This window comes from Desmodus rotundus, chromosome 4, assembly GCF_022682495.2.
Source record: "Desmodus rotundus isolate HL8 chromosome 4, HLdesRot8A.1, whole genome shotgun sequence".
In the NCBI taxonomy this organism is placed as follows: Eukaryota; Metazoa; Chordata; class Mammalia; order Chiroptera; family Phyllostomidae; genus Desmodus; species Desmodus rotundus.
In genome coordinates this window covers 98,966,421-98,989,904 of record NC_071390.1, presented here as the reverse complement: position 1 = coordinate 98,989,904, position 23,484 = coordinate 98,966,421, and the positions used below count along the sequence as shown (strand labels likewise).

The 23,484-nt window shown below is 38.2% G+C and overlaps 1 protein-coding gene across 1 annotated transcript in view; it reads right to left on the bottom strand.

Moving 5' to 3' along the window:
- Window positions 1–5,030: 5,030 nt before the first annotated feature.
- The window catches only part of AIMP1 (aminoacyl tRNA synthetase complex interacting multifunctional protein 1), a 33,589-nt gene continuing 15,135 nt past the window's right edge, over window positions 5,031–23,484 (bottom strand). Inside the window, exons 4-7 of the mRNA XM_024574904.3 lie at window positions 22,521–22,670; window positions 19,142–19,353; window positions 14,503–14,671; window positions 5,031–6,553 (exon numbers count right to left, since the gene is read on the bottom strand). Coding sequence (XP_024430672.1) covers window positions 6,387–6,553; window positions 14,503–14,671; window positions 19,142–19,353; window positions 22,521–22,670 — 698 coding nt within the window. The 3' untranslated portion in view covers window positions 5,031–6,386. The remainder of the gene's footprint in view (window positions 6,554–14,502; window positions 14,672–19,141; window positions 19,354–22,520; window positions 22,671–23,484) is intronic.

Sequence of the window (23,484 nt, the reverse complement as noted above, 5' to 3'; positions counted from 1 at the left end):
AGAACCCTCTGGCCCGAACCCACCACTGCGAAGATCCTCCTTTTCTTCCATCCGTAAAGGGGTCCTCCTTGGGGAGTGGAGGAACATGGGGAGGCCCCAGGAGATGGCTTTTCTCCGAGACTTGACTGGCTGGTTTCGGGCCTAGACCTGGACGTGCATGCCCACTCAGGCTCCCCACCACAAGCCTCCCTCGGGTCACGTGACCCACCCTTGAGCTGTCAGACCCTTTGCAGAGGGTCCCTAGGCATCTATCTGGGGAAATGGAAGCCCACCCTGCCACCCAGAGGATCGTGCGATTTCCCCTCGGCCACACATCCCTGCAGCTCTCCCAGCCCCTCAGACACAGTGTGCGCAGGAAAGACTTGGGGACCGGGGGCCTGGGCGGGGAGTTTCCAAGGGGCTCTCTAAGGGCCAGGCGTCCTCTCTAACCCGGTGAGTGCCCACGCCGACCATTGACACTGGCAGGAGAACTGATTCCCGCGATAAGCGGCCCTCCAAATTCATGGGGCTGGGACACTTGGGCCGGGTGTGTGAGCAACTGGCCTACGTGGAGGCAAATCAGCAGACCCCTCCGGCCCGAACCGACCACTGCATAGATCCCCCTTTTCTGCCATCCATAAAGGGGTCTTCCTGGAGGAGTGGAGGAACATGGGGAGGCCCCCGGGAGAAGGTTTTCGCTGAGCTGCGGCTACGTGTTTTCGGGCAAAGACCTGGGCCGCACATGCGCACTCAGGCTCCCCACCAGAAGCCTCCCTTGGCTCCGTGACCCACCCTTGAGAGTTCACATGACGCACCCGAGGGGTCACGTGACCCACCCTTTAGAGGTCACAGCAGTTTCACAGGGTCCCTGGGCACCTGTCCCTAGAAACAGAAGCTCTCCCTACCACCCAGAGGACCGCGCGATTTCCCCCAGGCCACACATCCCTGCAGCTCTCCCAGCCCCTCAGACACAGTGTGCGCAGGAAAGACTTGGGGACCGGGGGCCTGGGCGGGGGGTTTTCCAAGGGACTCTCTAAGGGCCAGGTGTCCTCTCTCACCTGGTGAGTGCCCACTCAGACCCTGTACCCCCGCAGGACAACTGATTCCCACAATAAGCGGCCCTCAATTTTCATGGGGCTGGGACACCTGGGACAGGTGCCCCCAGGGAGGCAATGGCAGCCTCTGCGGCCAGGCCTCGGACTCTCCCCGGGGCTCTCTCGGGGCACGGGCACCCTCTCTCGCCTAGAGAGTGCCCACGCCGTCCCTTGAGTCCCGCGAGACACCTGCTTCCCGTGATAAGAGGCCCCCTGCCTCCGTGGAGCTTGGAACTCTGGGGCCGGGCTGCGGGTCCCTGGGCTAAGTGGCTGGAAGCGCGCAGACCCCTCCGTCCCGACCGCCCAACTGCGAGGGACAGGGGGGAGGCCCCCAGGAGATGGCTTTGGTCAGAGCCTCGGCTGGCCGGTTTCGGGCCAAGACGCGGGACCCGGCAGGCTCAGGACAGGCAGCCCCACCACAAGCCTCCCTCCGGGCAATGCCTCACCCTTGAGATATCAGGCCAGGTTCACAGGGTCCCTGAGGTCATGTCCGTGGACCTGGACCTTCTCCCTGCCACCCGGAGGACCGCGCATTTTCCCCTGAACCACATTTCCAGGCAGGTCTACCACCCAAGAAAAGGCAGAGTGCCCAGGGAAGAGCTAGGGACCCGGGGCCTGCATGGAGGGCCGGCCAGGGTTCCGCGCAAGGTACAGGTGGCCTGGGCGGGCGGGAACCACGCCCACGGATGGGTTTTCCCGTGGGGGGTCAGGCCTGTGCTCCCCCTGGCAGCTAAGAGCCTGGCTCTGGGGGAAACACCCCAGCCTTTCCAGAGGCGGCAGGTTTGGACGGGGTGGCTTCAACTCTGTAAAGTCGGTGCTAAACCACCCAAGAAGGGAGTGTGACCGCTCTGACTTCAGTCCCCCAGAGCTGGAACCCCGTTCTCCGTGAAGGATTCGGAGACCTCCTGTCCGTGGTGTCTGCAAAAGGCATTCACCTGCGGTGAACCTGGGCCGGGGCAAGCAGGCCAGGCCCCATGGCAGGAGCCTGGCCAGGCTACAGCAGCCCCTGTGGCCAGGCCCCGGGCTTTCCCCTGGGCTGTCTCGGAGTCCAGGCGCCCCATCTCGCCTGAAGAGTCCCCACCTATCCTCTCACCCACCCATCCATCCATCCCATCCATCCATGATTCCACAATCCTACCTACCTATCTGGAATCTAGTGACAGTACCCTCCACAACAGCATACAATTCAAAGAATCAAGGCACATGGCTTTTTAGAAAGGCAACTGCTGTGAGCAGCAGCAGCAGCCTGGTTTCGCCAAGTCATTCTTCGGAGAACTTCACAGCAAAAAGAAAAAAAAAAAAAAGATTAATTCTCTTTGCAAGGACTCCGAAGGAGTGTTTAGTGATATCATGGCTTCTCTTAGTCTCTCAAATATTCCACTGAAGAAGCTACCCTAACTTCCTTGAATGAATTATTAGAGCTTAGGGTTTTTTTTAATCACTATCTTTCCCTATAATTTAAATGAAAGAAAAGTTTGTTTAACTTCTCATTGAAATAAAAGAAACCATGTGCCATTTAACTGACTTGGAACAAAGTGTATTGTAATACAGAAGAGCACAGAATCCGTGAGAACTGGAAGATGCACGTTTCAGCTCGTTGTGTTGTAGCGCAAGCCATTTACTGAACTTTCCTGTTGATGCTTTGGGGTCACATGGCTGGTCTACCTTTAAGGAGTTAAGAAATTGGTAAGCCTTGTTGTGAAAGTACTTTGTTAGCTACAAAGCATTAAATATCTCAATAATTCTACAATGAAATTAATGGGAGTAGACAGTAATATATCCCCCTAACTTTTGAGAAAAGGGCATAGTTATTTCTTAACTAAAATTTTGAAGGGTAAAGCTTTCTCCATAAAACAGCACTTTGCAATACTGTTGGTAGTTGAGCACATTAACTTGCCCGCCAGTTCATTTTGTACGATGGTAATAAAATTTTAGATTCCACGCCACCGCACAGCACTCAGAACCAGGACTCGAATCACAGCGGCTCAGGTACACAGCTCATGTTGTGTACTTCTGAGACTGGTAAAAGTACAAATTTTAAAAGTACACTTTTAAAAGTACAAATAAAATTTCCCTGGAAAATTGAGGAGGTATACTTTTACCCCTTTAATGTCCCTATTTATAAGCAATAGTGAGGTGCTTCCTCACCCACCAAATACTTGAAAATGGTTGCTTGTATTTGTGTTAAATACACACAACAGTCAAAAATATTGTCTTGCTAGTCTAAAAAACCTGCAAAATTATTTTAAACTTTTATCAATATTAAACCAGTGAAAGAGCATCAATGAATAGGGCTGGCCAGCATCTAAATATCTCAAAAATGGTTCTCAGTGGGAATGCAGAGAAAGTTTCAGTACTGAACATCTCCAACGAGGAAAGATATTACAAATGGTGTAGAGGAAGCATCAGGTCTGTTGAAAGACCCGGTCCCAACCTGTATATAATATTCCTTAAGATACTCTGTTCAATTTATATACATCAAGTAATCTTCTCAATAAGAATTCAGCTTCTCAGGAAATACATTCAGAAATACTTGTTTCTGCAAAAAAAATCCCTATCATAAACTTAGGTCAATATAATATACATCTATTATATTCCAGGCATTGTTTTAAGTACTGTGTGGGTACTAACTCACATAATCTTCCCAACTCTACAAGGTAAGTACTGTTATCACCCCCATCGACAGATGAGGGAATTAAGGTATATAGAGGCTGAACAATTACACAGGGTCATGTAGGCAGTTCAGTTATATAGCCAGGAATCAAAACTGGGTAGTCTGGCCTCAAAACCAAGAGTACTTGGCTCCATACATTTCTTATCACCAAGACCGCAGACTTTTGGACCTGAAAACTAAGGCCCGGACACCAGGACCTGGTTAAACTCATTAACGTTGCTCTGTGAGGCCCTCTCCATGCCTTCTATCTTGATGGCATGCTTCCTATTAAACTTCCATGAATTACTTTGAATATTGTGTAAATAGCCTACATGGGAATTTACATTATTTTTAAAAATCAAAAACAAAGTATCTGTTTGGTAGGCACTAAAAGTTCTTATAACTGTAGATACTTAATGTTCTTAACAGAATAAAAGCAGAAAAAGATTTTCCAATTTTTATATTAAAATCAACATGTCCTGAAAATGACTCATCTCAAAAAGAACACATGGAATTTCTAAACGTAAGAAAAGTTAGTACTCCCGATATCCATATGTGATAGTGGGCCAACATGAATGGGAAATTATCTTGGGGTAAGGTCAGATTTTCGCTCTGGTTTAATTTGCAATATGTAAATAGATGGGAACGGGCACCAACTGTTTAGTCTGTGACCCAACAGTATCTCCCATTTTTACAATCCTTAAAGAGCTACCATTCAAAAGCCAGAAGAGTTATGTCCAGTTCAGCAACAATGCCATTTTTGTAGTTGTTATTGCTGATTCCAGAAGAGCTCTATCATCCCAGCAATACAAATAGAAAAGAACAACAATAAAAAAAAAAACCCAAAACCAAAAAACCAGATTTAGGTTTTCTTAAAAAACAATGGCTGGCCCTGGCTGGAGCCACCCTGTGCACCGAAAGGTCGCGGGTTAGATGCCTTGTATGGGCATATACTTAGGTTGTAGGTTCAGTCCCCGGGCGCATATGGGAAGCAACCAATCAATACTTCTCTCTCTTGTAAAAATCAATAAACGTACCCTCCAGTGTGGATTAAAATGAACAAACAAATAGATAAATAAATAACAACTGAATGGGGCTAAATTGACAACTTGATTGAGTAATGTTTTCTTTTTAACTTGATGAATTTGAAATACATATTCCATTTTCTTCCATATTTATTTTGGTATACATAAATATAAAACAACTAAGTAGTTAAAATATCCTTTAAATTACATTAAATTACATTTATTTAAAGAAATTTGATATAATTGGGAAAAATTAGAAAAGACAGAATCACAAAAGACTTTGTCACATTCTTTATTCCCAAAAGAATAATGGATCTGCAGAACAAAATAACTTTGGAAATCCATTTGTACTTAGTTATCAACATGTGTTAAGGATGCTGTTAATAAATACTCAATTTTCTAGAAAGATGATCAAATTCTATTATGGTATCATTTCCTGGCCAACCAGAACTCCCTGGCCTTAAATAGATGAACTTTACTTGTACCTTTTATAACTCAGCATGTAGGGTTGTTGTAAAATTTTGTTTTTCCTCTCCTTATTGGAGACATAAAGAGCTACGGTGCAAGAATTTTGACTGTGAGACTTTTCTTTCAAACAACACCTATACTCCTACCTCCACAGGTGCACTTCTTTTTAGGTAGCCCAAATCATCAGTCATCATCTCAAGGCTGGTGAAATTGAAGCTAATAACTCAAGTTAATTTTCACTGTTCCTAGAATATCTAGGTGAGTGAACATAGGCATCTGATGCCTTAATGTATATTAAGGTTTGGGCTGCCAGTTCCTTTAATACATTGACAGTATGATGGTTCATGAAAGAGCAAAATGTAGCAATCTTAAATGCTCTTCTAAAGATAATAAGCTATAAATAATGTTTTGCTAGGTACCCATGGAATCTTTAAAGTCAGCTGGAGTGAAAAAATAGACTGCTGCTTTTCCAGTCAATTTACTGGAAACTACATTGGTAACATTTTGCAATGTGTTTATGTTTTATAGTCAAAGTTTATTACTAATTACTTTGCTAAATGGAATGAAAAGTTCAAAACACATTTGGAAATTTCTTTTTAAAAAGTTTGGGTTACTTTGGCAAAGAATTGCAATAATGTTCAAATGTCACGTGTGTTATTAGCATTTATGATGTTTGACTCTCTGGAATCAACAGTTTCAATATTACAGTATAACTAGTTGATAAACCTTACACAAATTCTAACTTGTCATTTTTGAAGAGAGGACCTTTATAACACAGATACACAATATACTAAAAATCCAAGTTCCTGAAATGTCGTGCATCATGTGCCTTCAAAGAAGAAATAAATGTTAATCTAGTTCGAATTATCTAAAAATGCATAAAGGGAAAACCGTCTGCCAACCAACATCCCTGCTAAAAATAAATCATCACAAAACACAGCACATTTCCTCCCTACATTATAAAGGATCAAAAATCACAGGTAAAAATATAGTGTTTTTCTAATCAATTGAAACAATATATACAAGGTAAAAGACTAACAGTCTAGAACAGAAGTAACACAAAAATGAGCCAGTGATGTTTTAGGTATAAGTGACAAGTGTATTTCTTTTTATTGTTATAAAGTTTTTCCTAATGTATTTCAGTAACTAAAGCATTTTAATTTAATTTTATTTTATTCCACTGTTGGCCATAGTTTGAGCCCTACACACTCCCTTCCCTTTCACCTCAAAGGGGGCTCCTTTGTAAGTAGCCACACACTCATCATTAGTGTACAGATCAGGCTGGATCTGCTCCCAAATCTTCTTCTTAGGATTCAACTCCTTGTCAGGCTCTCCTGTTGGGGAAAAATAAAATTATAGAGCTAACATATTAAATAAACTGCCCATAGACATTTCCACTGAATTGTCTCGGCAGTACTTTCTGATCTTTAGATCTGATCAGAATTTTAGCATTTATTGTTAACATTTACTGTATTTTTATGATATGGAAGTTTATATTTTTGATTTGTAAAATACCTTTTGTCATTACCTTACCAATATTAAAGATAATATTTTCACTCTTATAATAAATATTTTATAAGTAATACAGCTCAATGAATTTATTCTACAAATTTAAAATAAAAATATAAAGTTATCTTTAAAAAATTGCAAGCAATTAGAATATAATTTCATGTATTGTATTTTTACATGTGGAGGAAGCAGTGTATGCTTTACTATATGTTTCATCACACAAAATAAATGGTTAGGCTGCTGTTTTAGTGCTTAAGGATTTCTTATAAATACTAGAGACCTGCCTAAATGTCGGGGTTGTCCAGCTAAATATAACTACTCTCGGTTTCATCTGCTGCCCATTCCATTTGGTGAGATGGAAAGAGTCAGAACGGGATAATGAAGACAAGGACTAGCATTTTCTAAGAATAGGAACTTATGCACATGTTGTTGTGTGCAATTCACACAACGCTGATTCTAATCTTAAAGACAAAGAAACTGGGGCTCAGATAAGTTGTTCAAAGTCACACAAGCAACAAGTGAAGTCAGGATTTGACACCAAAGCTGCTGTCCCACTACTCTTGTACCTTGCCTCCTAATAAATGATGCTTTAGAAAATAACATTCTGACGTGTGGATAATGCCCCACCCCCTCTCTTTATAGTAACTCACTATAAAGTTTACAATCAATAAAAGACAAATGAACTGTAGAATACATTGTCTAGGCTTAAAGACAACCAATATACCAAGCAAGCCCTCTATTTAATGAATGATAAGGAGGTAGGAATCAAAGTTTAATATAAGACCATTTTAATACCTGGGGATGTTCAATAATATTTGGAGTGCAGAATAAGTTCAAGAAACAATAAAAAAAGTACTGTTATCACTTAAGCATTAGCTTCAGATGAAAAATGATCGTCCTGGAGGTAATAAAAATATTACTGAAGTATAATTCAACACTGATGGAAGTAACTTTCTAGTTTGCTTTTTAACTGACTCCCATGTTGTAATCTCTTGGAATTACTTTAAAAAGAATCTTTTAAACATTACCGGAACAAATTAAAATCTATATTCTGATTACATCTTATTACCTAGTGTTTATTCTCTGCTTATACATACATAGGAATAACAAAACTGAGTGAACTGACTGGCCATGGTAGCTTTATCCTTTGTGAGCTCTTCAGAAACTGCCACGGAACTGGCAGGAACATACGGACGTGTCCTCTATACGCAGGTTTTCACGAATGACAGAAGAGTTCACTGAGTGATGTCTTTACAGCACAGGATCATGCAATGAAACGAAAACTGAAACACTGACTATAAAAGTGAGGATTGCTCTTACTCCTTTAAGAGCATTAGATTGGACATAATAATTAATTTTTATTAATTAGCAAAGCGTAAGAAAAATAGCAATATATAAAGTATATAAAAGATTTTTATTTTTGGTTTCTAAATGATTCCTAGTCGAAGAGCATAACCCTACTTTGCTTGTGCACAAATCATGTGAAGTGAGCTGCTGTTCAGGGAGACCTGAGTGCTAGCCCTGGATTCCTCCCATTCAAAAAGAGATGTTCCTTAACTGGTAACGAATTAGTTTAAGAAGCAGAGTGTCCCAGATTTGTGCAAAAGCTTCTTATAAAAAGCTGAGATTGTGTAGTACATTCTTGCTGTATGCAGACATTAAGCCCTAAGTACAAAAAGCTGTGCTGCTGCAGGATATTAAGCTTCTCAGATCTAGGGAGATACTGAAATGCATAGAAAACAACATTCATAATACACAACACATATAGTGCTTATTATGTGACAGTCACCGCACTGTTTTGCATGTATTTACTTATTTAGCTCTCTCAGTATGCTATATAAAAATGATTAATTTCCCCAATTTACAGATGAGGAAATTAAGGCACAAAAATTACTACTAAGACCTTAAAAACAAGGCAGGTAGCCAAGTGTTTCAAAGGGTAAACCGCACAAAACACACAGGAGATAGATACCACTCAAAAGCCCTTCTCACTGACGACGACAACACCAACACCCTTCTTACAGATGGAAAAGCTGGGGCTCAGAAAGGTTCCCAGGTCACCGAGCACTTGTGTGCAGTGGAGCCAAGATCTGAAAGTTTGACACTTCTTACGTAAAACTGTAATAGTTTTCAAGGAATAAAGATTTGCACTAAAAATACAAGAAAGAGGAACCTCCAACGCTTAACAATGTCTTTTAGTATACAAGAATTAATACATATAACACTCTAAACATAGTTCCTAGACTTTGACAAATCAATAAATGAAGCAATGACTTGGACAGCTAAAATTTGAGATTGTTATTAAAACCTGTCACATTACAATCACTGAATATAAATCAGAATTGAAAATCTTGGATACACTGTTAACTTCTGGCTTACTGAGCATGCTTCTGAACAATGTACTATTTGGTAGGTATAAAACTAGGTGAAAAGTTTGAATCACCTCCCATGGAAAACACACCTAATACAACAGTTTTTTAATGAACTATATTTTTCAGACAAGTCTTTCATCATTCCTGTGTGTTATATCCATCTTCTAAATCTTATTTTTCTAATTTTCTTTCCTTTCTTAATCCACCTCCCCTTCCTCTTTTTGGCATGGCTATGCAAAGAAGGTAAGTGATGATTATCAACAAAAATTCTTCAAGCTAAAAACTGCAAAGCCTCTGAAATTGTTAAACCCAGCCAATAATCACCATTTGGAAATGGTTATACATATTGTAAGAGAACTAATCATTTAGAGATTATTTTAAGCCAAGTCATTCTAAACAGAACACACAGGGAATAAGAACTAGTTCAAGATGAGTTTGTACAGATGTGAAAAGCTGTGACCACCTTCTCTATCTTCTCAGCATTGAAAACCTACAAAAAGCAGTAACTACAAATTCCAGAGCCCCAGGCATTCACACGTCTGAAATGGAACCAGAGACTTCATTTTAATTGGGCCGTTCATTATTCTGCTCAGAACGCTCACTGGTCATCAGCTTCTACTCTACCACAGCCATCAGCCTGGCACCAGCTCAATTAATTTATGTTTGATTAACTGATTTTTGAACTATAATAATTGTAACTATTGCCACTCGTGGCACAAAAACTAAAGCATAACTTGGCAAGTAAGGGTTAATGAATTTTACAAAGCTAATCAACAGGGGAAAGTGGTTTGGTGGTTGATTAAGAATAATCTTGCAATAATGAAAGCGGATACTCAGGCCTATTCTTAAATACTGTTTATTTTGGGGTTTTTTTTGACATATTTTACTAGTACGTTTCTTTTCATTTATTCATTAACCAATTTACTGAGATCCTACTCTACGCCAGGTATTTTTCTAGATGATAGGAATATAGCAGTGAATAAGAATAAAAAAGAAAAATCTTGATATCATGACACTTACATTATCTGTGTGAACAGACATTAAATAATGCACAGTATATTAAAGGATGTTTTGGAGAGAAATAAAATAAACACGTTATTTGAAAGATCTGAACAGGGTAAGTAATGGAGCTATCTCAGGAAAGAGCCAGTGGCTCGACTGAAGTGACTGAGGAAGAGTTAGAGTAGATGCTGTTAATGAGATAACGGGGAGCCACTGTAAGGAGGCGGGCTTGTACTCGGGGTCAAATGGAAAGTTTCTGACAAAGGAGTAATATAATCTGACCTAAACCACTCTGCCTGCTATGACTGAAAACAGAAAAAGGGCAGGGGTGAAAGCAGGGAGACCCATCAGAAAGCTTTGCAATCATCTAGATAAGGGGTGTTGGCGCCAAGACCAAAGTTGTGGTGGGTGAGGTAATAAGAACGCTCTGGACATGCTCAGAAGGTACACCCACTGTCATTTTCAGAAGCTGCATGAGAAAATAAATAGAAGTTGAAAGAATGGAATTCCAGTCAGATGACATGGAATATACTAAGGAAAAAGGGCACTCTACAGGTAAGACGGGATTGTGTATTCTCCCTTTGGACATGTTAGTGAAGTCTAGTAGGCAGCTAGATAAGTGACTGGATAGAACAGCCAGGGGGTAATGTGGGAGGGGAGGTCAAATGTGGGAAGAAAAAGAAGAAAAAGAAGAGGTGAAGGACCAGGGTCTGGGGCACGTCAATGTTAAGAGGTCATGGAGGTAAGGAAGAATCAGCAAAGGAGAATGAGAAGGGCAGCTGGTGGAGCAGAAAGAGACTACCAGGAAGGAGTGATGCCGGATGTCAAGTTATTTAGAAAAGGACTGAGAAGAAGCCGTGCGTGTTTAGCTGGAAACTAAATTAGGGCTCTTGACCACAGCAGTTCTGGTGGAACAGAGTAGACAGATACCTAACTGAAATGGGCTTTAGAGAAAAGATCAAATACAGACAAGAGTTTTTGTCGTTTAAAGAATAAATGGATCCAAAGGTGAAACAGTCTTGCATATCACACAGGCTTTCCCATGAACCTTAACTTATGTTTATAAATAAGACTCAGTGACTCATTATCAATAGAAATAATTATCGTCTTGGAAGTTAAAATCCTGATTGCAAACTTTCATTTATTTTTAGAGCAAAATCAGTGCATTTTCCACTAAAGGCTGTTGTTGCGTTTGTCTCCTAGCTAAAATGTTATTTTCAAGTTAGTTTTGCTTGGTGCGTTAGGGACCAGTTATATATTTAAATACTAAAATTTACAGCTTCACACATTTAGGATTAAAAAAAGTATGGAGTGGGGATGGTTTTAGCCATTGTTATAAAAAAATATTACTTGGAATCTTCTAAAACTCTATGGAAGTTTTCGGTTCTGTAGTTAGACAAAAAAACTGTTAAGTGTAAAAACCTTTTCAAGGCCAAATAGCAATGCAAAGGTTTGAGCTCCAATTGCAATTTCTATACCACACTTAATATATGTATCATGAAACGTCAATCTCTGGACACTGAGCACATCAAGTGAACATCAAAATGTACTAGCAGGCACCTTAAGCTTTAAAATGCAAAACAGATGCACTGATGAATCATGGCTCTCTTTGGAAAAAGAACAAAAATAAAACTAATGGTGTGTTGTGTAGTATTAACTGTTATTTCCTTTCAGATTAACTGCTACAGAAGCAGTAACTGATATGGAACCATGAGGAAGATAAATATTAACAGACCTCATGTCTCAAAATTTATCAATTATTTAATGCTGTTTGGCTTGTGTAGGCCTATTATAAGTGATAAAACAATAGTTCAAGGGTGAGGCTGAGGGAGAGAGGGAAGTGGGAGAAAAGTGGGAACTGCAATAGCTTAAACAATAAAAAAAAATAATAATAGAACATAATTCAAGCAACCTCATGGGCCATTTTAAAGTTAGGTTTTCCCTTCTTTCACTTGAAAAAATGTTTTTTTTGGTACTTTCTCTACATATTCATGTACTAAGGCACAAGGGGAAACTATACACTTAGAAGAAATATCAGTCTTTGGAAAAATGTAAATATAAACACACAGAAAGCCAAACTCAGGGGCTAAAGAATATGGTAAAGCCAAGAAATCCATATGGGGCTATTACCATCTCTAATGCTAAGTCACTGAGTAAAACTTTCTTTCAATTTATTTAACAGAAACATCCAGATAATAACAAGTGACGTAACTGCTGAAATATTTACTTGCTAATTCTATGAGGTAAGGGAATGAAAGCTGTCATAGAATAAAATAACTATATACCTTCATTAATTAATACAGACTATTTCATTCATAACAAGCAACATCAACAAACAAAAATACTACTGTACTAGAGATTCAGGCACATCTGCTGTCTGATCCTTCTACTTTCTCTACATGTCATTAAACACGTAACTAAATTGTGTCAGGGGTCAGTTTACAAATCTATAAAATAGTGGGTTAAAGTAGATGATTTATTCCATTTCTAAACACAAGACACTACAGTTTACATCAAAAAATTTAAAAATGTACTAAATCTTAAGTATTTAAATAAAAAAGAAGGCACGTGTTAATCTGGAAAGGTAAACCAATATTTGTTTTTTTTTCCCCAATACATGCTGAATATCAAAGGAAAAGCTCACCTTTCTTGTTTTCTATTCCAGTTTAGTGAATGGACTTCTTAACAGAATTTCAGGTGTCAGGGATACACATGACTGCACTCACCCCCAAATATGAGGTCTGGGGAAGCGTTTGATATTGCGGGAAAAGAGCGGTGATCATATGCTGTTCGAATCTAAAGTCATCACGCTCCTTTGAGAAACTATTTGTATTGGGATTTTCCCAAATCCTCATTTACCAAAAGAGCACAGACCACTATGGTTTCAAATCTATCAAGGTCCAAGGCATACACAGGTGTTCAAAGTCACAAACACTTGCTAAACAACCCTTGTATTTTTTAGATTAGTCTAGTTTTTATTTGTGGGGGAGCTTGGTTTCAAGGAAATTAACCTATGCTTTCATCCACATTTTCTGTCATTTCCAATGTTGAAATTCTTCATATCCTAATGTTTCATGAAACATAATTAACATAGGATTAATAAAACAGGCCTAAATAATCACATCGGCCTGGCTATTACATTAAAACTCAGCTCCTGCCCTGGCTGATGCAGCTCAGTGGATTGAGTGAGGGTCTGCGGACCGTAGGGTCTCCAGTTTGATTCCCAGTCAGGGCACATGCCTGGGTTGTAGGCCAGGTCCCCAGTAGGGGGCACAAGAGAGGCAACCACACATTGATGTTTCTTTCCCTCTCTCTCCTTCCCTTCCTCTTTCTCTAAAAATAAATAAATAAAATCTTAAAAAAAAAAACACAAAAAAACTCAGCTCCTTCTACAAACATGTTTCCAAGTCAATTCTGACTTTTCAACCTAATTCTGCTTGTGAACCTTATTTCTGATTTTCCCATTATTCTAGTCAAATAAATATACTTTAAATAAAATGTAGTCTGTTAATTTCTAACTGTTCTCCTATAAGGTCCTCCCTCTTCAATGAAAGAAAAATTTATTCTACCTCTGCCAAGCATCTTTTCTCTTCCAAGACCTATTTGAAGAAACTTTTTCATGCATTATAAAGCTTGATCTGTCTCAGGAGCATTTTACTGGAGAAAACAAGCAATATGAAATGAAACCACCCCCCTTTTTAAGATTTTATTTATTTATTTTTAGAGAGAGGGGAAGGATGAGAGGGAGGGAAACATCAGTGTGTGGCTGCCTCTCATGTGACCCCTACTGGGGGCCTGGCCTGCAACCCAGGCATGTGCCCTAGACTGGGAATCTAACCTTGACCCTTTGGTTCGCAGGCTGGTACTCAATCCACTGAGCCTCACCAGCCAGGGCAAAACTACCTTTTAAATTATTAAAATAAATATGAATTTTAACTTAGAGATTTTCTCTGTCCTAAGGTCAAGCAAGAGCATATGTAAACATATTATTAGGTGAACTTTGAGGATTATATGCTATTCTCCCATCTCTGAACTTTTCTTCATATTTCTGTGTTGCATTCTGAGATAAGCTACAGCTTAAAAGGTTTTGCAGCACATTAGTTTCTTTTATACCCATATTGTACTCTTTTGCTATGTAGGGATTACATTTAGTATTTTATCTAAAGCAAAAACTATCTCTGGTGTTTTGTGTAATTTGAATATTCATGGGAGGGGGACGTTTAGATGTTTGAGCTTAATATGTCATTTTGAGCTGATAGCAATAATCTCAAAAATCATGGTCATTTAATGTAAAGAATTGTGCATCACACACAGGATTGATTTTATACTTAAACATTACAAGCATTACTTTGTGAACAATAATTCCCACACAATTTTAAATAAAACTAATAAATACTTACCAGGAAAAGCATCAAAAGTAATTCTGTCTCCAGGAACAGACCCATTAGGAGGTGCCAAGATTTCAACTTTCTCTGGTGAACTAGCACACATCACCATTGCCTGAGAGAGAACTCCCCTCATCTTTGCAGGTTTTAGATTACAAAGTAAAACCACCATCCGATTTTGCATCTGTGTGAGAAACAGGTGATAAAGATGTACAGAATCTGCAGTGATCACATCTAGAATACATCAAGGTACATCTAATAGGCTAAGTATCAAATGTTCTATTTTTGAGGATGCATCGTTATCACTTTGTATCCCAAATTTTTTACTGCTGTTATAAAGCCTATAGGAAGATGAAAAAGTCTCAATTCTACAATGACTGACTAAAGAAAAAGTTAAAAATAAACAAGGATAGTTTAAGGGACCTCTGAGAAAATATCAATCATACTAACATTCTCATTATGGAGATTCCAGAAAGAGGAGAAAAAAAGGGCCAGAGAGCTGATTCCAAAAAATAATGGCTGAAAACCTTTGTTAGTGCAGGGTAGGAAATACATATCCAGGTCCACAGAGCTCCAAACAAGTTAAAAGCCCCACACAAAAACATATTATAATTAAACTGGTTAAAGTTAAAAATAGAGAGTCTTGAAAGCAGCAAGAGGAAAAGTAGTCACATACAAAGAAAACACCAGAAGGCCATAAGCAGATTTCTCAAAAGAAACTTTGCAGGCCAGAAGGGAGTGGAGTGCTGAAAGGAAGAAATCTACAACCCAGAATACTCTACCACAAAATGTTACCATTCAGAATTGAAGGATAAAAACTTTCCCAGGCAAGCCAAAAAAATAGGTAAATAAAATAAAAATGGATTCCATCCTAATGAAACAAAAAGATCTAAGTTAAAAACAGTATGGAGAGGGTAGTAAAAACAGAGTATTTTTAGACCACCTTAAACTTAAAATAGAGTTTTTTTTAGAATGCCTTCAACTTAACTGCCTATCAGCTTAAAATAGACTGCTATAAATATAGATTGATACCTATGGGTAACAACTAACTGAATGTACAAAAGGTATACAAAAAATAGAGAGAAAGAAATCCAAATATAACACTAAAGAAAACCGGCAAACCACAAGGGAAGAAACCAAGAACAGAGAAGAAGTACAGAAACAATCAAAAAACAATTAACAAGATGGAAATAAGTACACACCTATCAATAATTACTTAAAATATAAATGAATTAAATGCTCCAATAAAAAGACACAGGGTGGCTGAATGAAATAAAGAACAAGACCCATTAGTATACTACCTATAAGAGATTCACCTCAGCTCAAAAGAAAACACAGACCATGAAAAAAGAAGAGATGGAAAAAAAACCCCCAAAACCTGGGGTAGCAATACTCCTATCAGAGAAAACAGACTTCAAACAAAGACTGTAAAAAAAAAAAGACAAAGAATGGCAATAACATAATGATAAAGGAGTCAATATAAGAGGATATCACATTTGTAAGTATTTACACACCCAACAGAGGAGCACCTAAATATATTAAGCAAATATTAACAGGCATAGGGACTGCTGGTCAAGATGAAGATGTAACTAAACACAGCTTGACTCCCCACAAAATCACAGCAAAAATTACAACTAAACTACAAAATAACTATCACCCAGAATTCTCAGAAAAATCAAGGTGTATGGAAGTCAGACAGCCAAGGAATTAAAGAAATCACATTCATTCAGACAAGTAGGAGGGGCAGAGACATGGAACAGGTGGTCCTGCACCCCCATGTGGTACATAAAAATCAGGAGAGATATCTCAGGAGCAAGGGATCCAGGCCCCACACCAGGCTCCCATGCCTAGGGTTCCAGTGCCAGGAAGACAAATCCGCAGAATTTCCAGTGGGGGACAGCTTCCTCCCAGACAAAACTCCAGAGGAAAGGCAGCAGCCATTGTCCCCTTTCTGAGCACTCCCGCACACAGAGCCACAGAGCAGTGACACCATACCTGAAACTTCAGCAACATGGTTCACACAGGTGGCCCTGCCCAGGTGATTACCTGAGGCTCTGCCCCATTCAACTTTGCGTGCACTTTCCTACATTAGGCCATGCCATGAAGACACCCAGTCAAAGCAGCTCTACCTAATACATAGAAACAAATACAGGGAGGCTGCCAAAATGAGGAGACAACAGAATGTGGCTGACATGAAAGAACAGATCAAAACTGCAGAAAAAGAAAAAACAAAATGGAGATAAGCAAACTATCAAATGAAGGGTTCAAACCAATGGTTATTAGGAACTCATTAGGTACTTCAAAAGCATAAAAAAGACACAAGCAGAAATGAAGGTTACACTAAGTGAAATAAAGAAAAATCTACAAGGAACTAACAATGGAGTAGAGGAAGCCAAGAATCAAATCAATGATTTGGAACATAAGGAAGCAAAAAACAACCAATCAGAATAAGAAAAAAAGAATCCAAAAAAGTAAGGACAGGCTAAGGGGCCTCTGGGACAACTTCAAGAAGTCCAATATTCACCTCATAGGGGTGCCAGAAGAAAAAGAGAAAGTGCAAGATTTGAAAATTTATTTGAAAAAATAATGAAAGAAAACTATCCTAATTTGGTGAAGGAAATAAACATACAAGTCCAGGAAGCACAGGAAGTCCCAAACAAGATGGACCCAACGAGGACCACACCAAGACACATCACAATTAAAATGCCAAAGGTTAAAGATAGAGACTCTTAAATCAGCAAGAGAAAAGTAGAGTTACCTACAAAGGAGTGCCCATAAGACCATCAGCTGATTTCTCAAAAGAAACTTTGCAGGCGAGAAGGGACTGGTAAGGAGTATTCAAAGTGATGAAAAGCAAGGACCTACAACCTAGATTACTCTATCCAGCAAAGCTATCACTTACAATGGAAGGGCATATAAAGTACTACCCAGACAAGGTAAGCTAAAGGAGTTCATCATCACCAAACCATTATTAAATGAAATATTAAAGGGACTTATTTTTTAAAAAGAAGATGAAAACTATGAACATTAATGGCAATAAATTCACAACTATCTACAACTGAATTTAAAAAAACAAACCGAGCAAACAAGCAGAACAGAAACAGAATCATAGGTATGGAGATCATTTAGATGGTTATCAGTTGGGGTGGGGAAGAGGGGGAAGGGGGAGAATGGAGAAAAAGGTGCAGGGATTAAGAACCACAAATTGGCAGGTACAGAATAGGCAGAGGGATGTTAAGAACAGGATGGAAAATGGAGCAGCCAAAGAACTTATATGCATGGCCCGTGGACCTGAACTAAATGGGGTATTATAGGAGGGAATGGGGTGTACTGGGTGGAGGTGGGCAATGGGGGAAATGTTGGGACAGCTGTAACAGTGTAATACATAAAATATATTTTAAAAATTAACGGGCATAACAGACAAAATTGACAGTATTGCATAATAATAGTAAACTTCAATACCTTACTTACATAAGTAGATAGTAAGGTGAAAATGGCAAAATGGCAAAACACCCAGACTGAAAATGGCAAAACACTGGCCTTAAATGACACATTAAATCAGATGAACTTAAAGTTTACAGAACATTTCGTTAAAAAAACTGAAGAATACACATTCTTTTCAAGTGCCTTTGGAACATTTTCCAGAATAGATCGCATGTTAGGCCACAGATCAAGTCTCAATAAATTCAAGATTGATACCATATCAAGTACCTTTTCTAACCACAATGGTGTGAAACTAGAAATCAACTACAAGAAGAAAAATGGAAAACAAAACACAAACACGTGGAGACAAAACAACATGCTCCTAAACAACCAAACAATCAAAGAAAAGAACTAATGAGGAGATTAAAAAATCTTGAGACAAATAAAAATAGAAATTAAATTCTCCCAAATCTATGGGATGCAGCAAAATCAGTTCCAAGAAGGAAGCTCATAAAAATTCAGGCCTATTTCAAGGAACAAAAAACCCCACAATAGACAATCTAAACTTATACTTAAGAAACTAGGAAAGGAACAAACAAAACCCAAAGTTAGCAGAAGGAATAAAACAATAAAGATCAGAACAGAAATTGACAAAATTAGGGAAAAGAAATGATCAAGAAATTAAGAGCTGGTCCTTTAAAAATTTAAATAAAAATCATACACCTTTAGCTAAACTCATAAAGAAAAAAAGAGAGAGGGTCCAAATAAAATAAAATCATAAATGAAAGTGAAGTTACAACAGACAAAATAGAAATACAAAAAGTCATGAAAGAATACTATGAAAAATTATAGATCAACAAATTGGACAACCTAGAAAAAATGCATAAACTTCTAAAAATGTAGAAACTTCTCGGACTAAACCAGGAATAAAAAATACCTCCCCCCAAAACATCCAGGTCCTGAATCGCTTCACAGGTGAACCCTACCAGACATTTAAAGAGGAATTAATACTTGTCCTTTTCAAACTATTCCAAAAAATTTCAAGAGGAAGGTTTTAGTCATTTATATACTATTTTTGGTGGAATTACCACATTCAAACTAATCAATCAAACTAATCAATAGCGACTCATGTTGTTTAGTCATCTAGTACAGAATTCTATGATAAAGCCTCAAAGAAAGAGGAAACGAAAGTGTCTATGTATGCAGAAGTAATTTTACTTGTACAAATTACCTGATCAAGAGGGACATGATTCACCAGGCCACTGACAACGGTTCTTGGGACCGCTTCTCCAACATCCACTTCTTCCACGTACAGAGAGTCTGCATCAGGATGTTTTTTAGCAGTGATGACACAACCAATTCGAAGATCCAGGCGGGAAACATCCACCAGCTTAGAATCAGCACTTCCTGCTACTGATTGTTGTTTTTTCTCCTTTTTCTCTCCTTCAAAAGCAAAAAATTCTAAATGGGTACACATCAGAAGCAAACCATAAATAAAATATGAAAAACTCCTCAGCGCTGATACTGATGAGATTAAGGGAAAAAAAATGTTTTATCTCCTACCTTCACTTCAGTAACAAAGAATTATTTACTGAAGTCATAGCATCTTAATCTGTGTTTCAGATAGTTCTCTCTTGAGTAACTGCCTTTACCTCTAGTTAAAGACATAGACAAGAGGTTGGTGAATTATAGCTCATGGGCCAAACCCAGCACACTGACTGTTTCTGTCAAAGTTTTATTAGAACACGATCATTTGTTCGCTTACATGTTGTCTATGGCTGTTTTTACGCTACGGCAGAGCTGAAGAGTTGTCACAGAGCCTTAAGGCCTGTAAAGCCTCACACCTAAACGGCCCTTACTGAAAAAGGTTACATTTCCCTGAAACAAAGCTGCAGAAAATCCTTTACAATTTTTACTGTGACTTTTTACAAAGTGAAAAATCCTACATTTAGAAACAATGGCACATTCCGCAGCCAACTAATGGAATTAACTACAATCGAGTATAATTTTGCTGCTAAAATGTTTCTCTCATCAGTTAAACACACTGATAAGTGTATAATGAATTTCTCCACTTCTTATATTTCCCTGAAGACTTATCAGGGCTTTAGGTTTATCCACAGCAACTATTTGAGCAGAAGAGAATATTTTATTCTGATTATATTTTTTAAATCCTACTTTTATTTATATGCTGATAATCTAATTCTTATTGGCATATGATTACTTTAGCTACTGAGTCAAAATGCAACCTGTAAAGCATTCATATTCTTTAAGTTTACATTTAATTTCTCTGGCAGAAAAAGAAAGAAAAACAAAACAAAAACTTACTTATCTTTGAATCACACTATTGTGGCTTGAAGCATTTCCTTTCAACTGTACCTCTGATAAATCTTTGAACAAGTATTTACTGAGATCTAAGGCACTAGAAAGAACTATTAGGATGAGTAGGCCATGGTATCAAGGCATTGAAAATCTCTTTTAAGGAAGACAGATATGTTAATGGATATACGATAAACATTACATACACAAGGAAATACAGAAGCAGAGAAGAATAATTTTGTCTGGAGTAGGAAAAGATGATTTGTGTAAATGGCATTCATAATTTATAAAAAAATAGTTTACAAAAGAGGAGACAGAGTTAGTTCAAAATAATTAACATCTTTTAATCTTATTAGCAAATTATTAAAAATACCACTTTCCATGTAGCAGATTCACAAAGATTTTTTTTAATGGTAAAGACTCAAATGTTATAGATATATATTACTAGAAGAAAATATACCAAAAACCTAAATAGTAGTTATCTTTGAGTGATAAACTACTTTGTAATACTGCAGTATAACAGTATACTTATATGCATATGTATTTTTTAGCTGCATATCCCAGAATTTGAAATACTACCTTCATCAGGAATCTGCATGCTAGAGGTGATTACAAATATTAAAATCTATACCAAGCACTCTGCTAGTCATCATAAGGGATTTTAGAAATACCCATTGACATGAGTGATGCTTATATGCAGCAGTCTATAAAGATTGTGTGGGCACCACAGAACTCGCCTGTGCAGAATTTTGGAATCTGGCAATCACAGCAGCCAAACACTTATGCAACAACCTTTTATTCCATCACTGTTCAATATGGCACCTGCCAGCCATATATATATATATAGCTATTTACATTTAAATTTAAAGTAATTGAAAATTCAGCCGTTTAGTCACAGTAGATACATTTCAAATGTTCAACAGCTACACGTGGCTACTGCGTTGGGCAATACAACTATACAGCATTTCCATCACCAAATCAAGTTCCACTGGACAGAGGTCTTCTAGACCTAGAGCTCCATTTGGTCTTGTGTGCTGCCTCCTCCCACAAAGGAGGGCTTTGTTGTCTCACTGACCTAGAAGACTGAAGGATGCTGCAGTCAAGAATAACCATACATCTCTGAGTAGGGACCTCACCAAGCTTAGGACAGGCCGCATCACTGTTTTATGCCTACTTCTTCATAACTTTTATAAAGCGGAAGAATTAGTCTGACTTGCTCAGTCCGATTTGCTTTCACTGTAACCACACCACCAAATGATGAAGTTACATAGAGGAGGATGTACAGCCCCTGTCTACTTCTAACTCATAGAGACTACTTATGTTCACCACAAGGAATTAACAAGTATCAGATGCTAAATAAGCTTAGGTGAGTTCACAAATCTCTCAGCCATTTTATATTTTTGGAAGATTTTTAAATGAGTCTAAGTAATATGAGCAGTAAGTATAAAAATTACAAAAGTACTTTTTAAAACAAATTTGGGAAAATGAAATCTAGAAAGGAGTAAAGCAGATAGGTAAAGAAAAAAAGGTCATATTTATGATTAGAAAAATAACTTTGGCAACAAGGTAAAATAAACTAGGAATGCTTATTTTAAATTAAAAATAAACTGAAAAAGATGAGGCTTTAACATTAATTCAGATGAGAGATCCTCGTCATGGGAACTTAAACTAAGGTAGCACCTAACAAAACCGAGGCTAAGGGCAGGGCATGTTTTGGCAGTAGGAAGTACAGGTTTGGGGGCAATCCGATATGAAAACTCAGGGAGTGGGGCAGGTTAAGCTTGACTATAAGATTTCTCGTCTGGTTGGCTAAGTAGATGGTGATACGCTTTCTATTTCAGTTCTTACGGGTTCCTAAAACTTTACCATCCCTGTGCCTACTTTAGACATTCTGCTTTGACTGGAATATCCTTTTCTAGCTTCACAGCTGTTCCTGAGCTAACTAACTATCTGTGACTTTTCTGAAATGATCCCCCCAAATATACAATACAATTCAGTCACACCAAACTACACATGAGCTTCTACACTTAATCTCTACATTCTGTATTTTAAATTACATGGTCCCTCTACCTCAAATGACATACTCTTACCATGTCAACCTGGTCTTCCTTCACACATCCTTCAGGGTCTAGCTTCTACGTTCTAATACCACACTATTCCTAATTTTATTCTAGCTCGTAAAAGTTGAAACTTTCTACTTCTAACTAACAGAACTTTCTACTTCTAAGTAATCTATCCAAAATGTTGAGATCTGATAAAGCAGTTAAGAATCAAATAATCTTAAAGTAAAATACCTTTCTTTTCAAGTTTCTCTTTCACCTTCTTTTCTTCTCCTTTTACCGGTTCTTTGGCACCAGAAGATACAGTTGTGATTGGTACAGACTGTGTCACATTTTCAGAATCAGCATGCAGTGGAGTACCAGGTGGAAATGGTATTTGTTTCACTAATACAGAAAATGAAATAGCTAATGTCATTTATACTAAACCAACAAACAAGACGAAAACCATGAAACTGTGAATCACAAATATGATTGAAAGAGAAATTCACTGTAGATGGTGATCAAGTCTCTACTGTCTGAGACTCTAAAAAGCCTGCCAAGAAATTAAGTCAATTTTAAACATGATAAAAGAACACGTTTCTCTTTAACCACTGATGACTAAACCGAGAAAATTATAGATAATAATAGGTAATATTTATTATGGATTTACTATGTCCCCGGCACTTTTCAAAATGCGTTACATGAATTAACTCATGATTTTCATAAATATTTAAGCAGCAAATTCTATTGATATCTCCATTAACAGATAATCATCCTGAGTCATAGAGAAGTCAAAAACCACAGAGAGTAGGAAAACAGGATTGATATACTCAGGCAGTCCGTCTCCAGAGACCATACTCTCATGGTTTGGGGGCAAGATAACATATTTTTCATGTAGGTTTTCCTTTATACTGAACAAGCAACCAGGAAGATGTATTAATAATAATCTCTGTATCACAGAATTAATGGAGAGACAGCATTACTTGTTCACAATTCTATTTCAAAAAACAGCTTTGTAAAGAAGCAAAGACAATTCCTTCAGCAACATTAAGAACATTCTCATAGCCTAGTAAACACAGAAAAATGCAATCCTTTCAGGGATTTCGACGTGACTGTTTCTAGCCAATATTCAGACCACTTTTCTAAGGTATTGCTTTTTAATTTCCCTGGAGATTGTTGCTTCTTTTAATAACGTGAAGTTCCATCTATGCCTATTTTA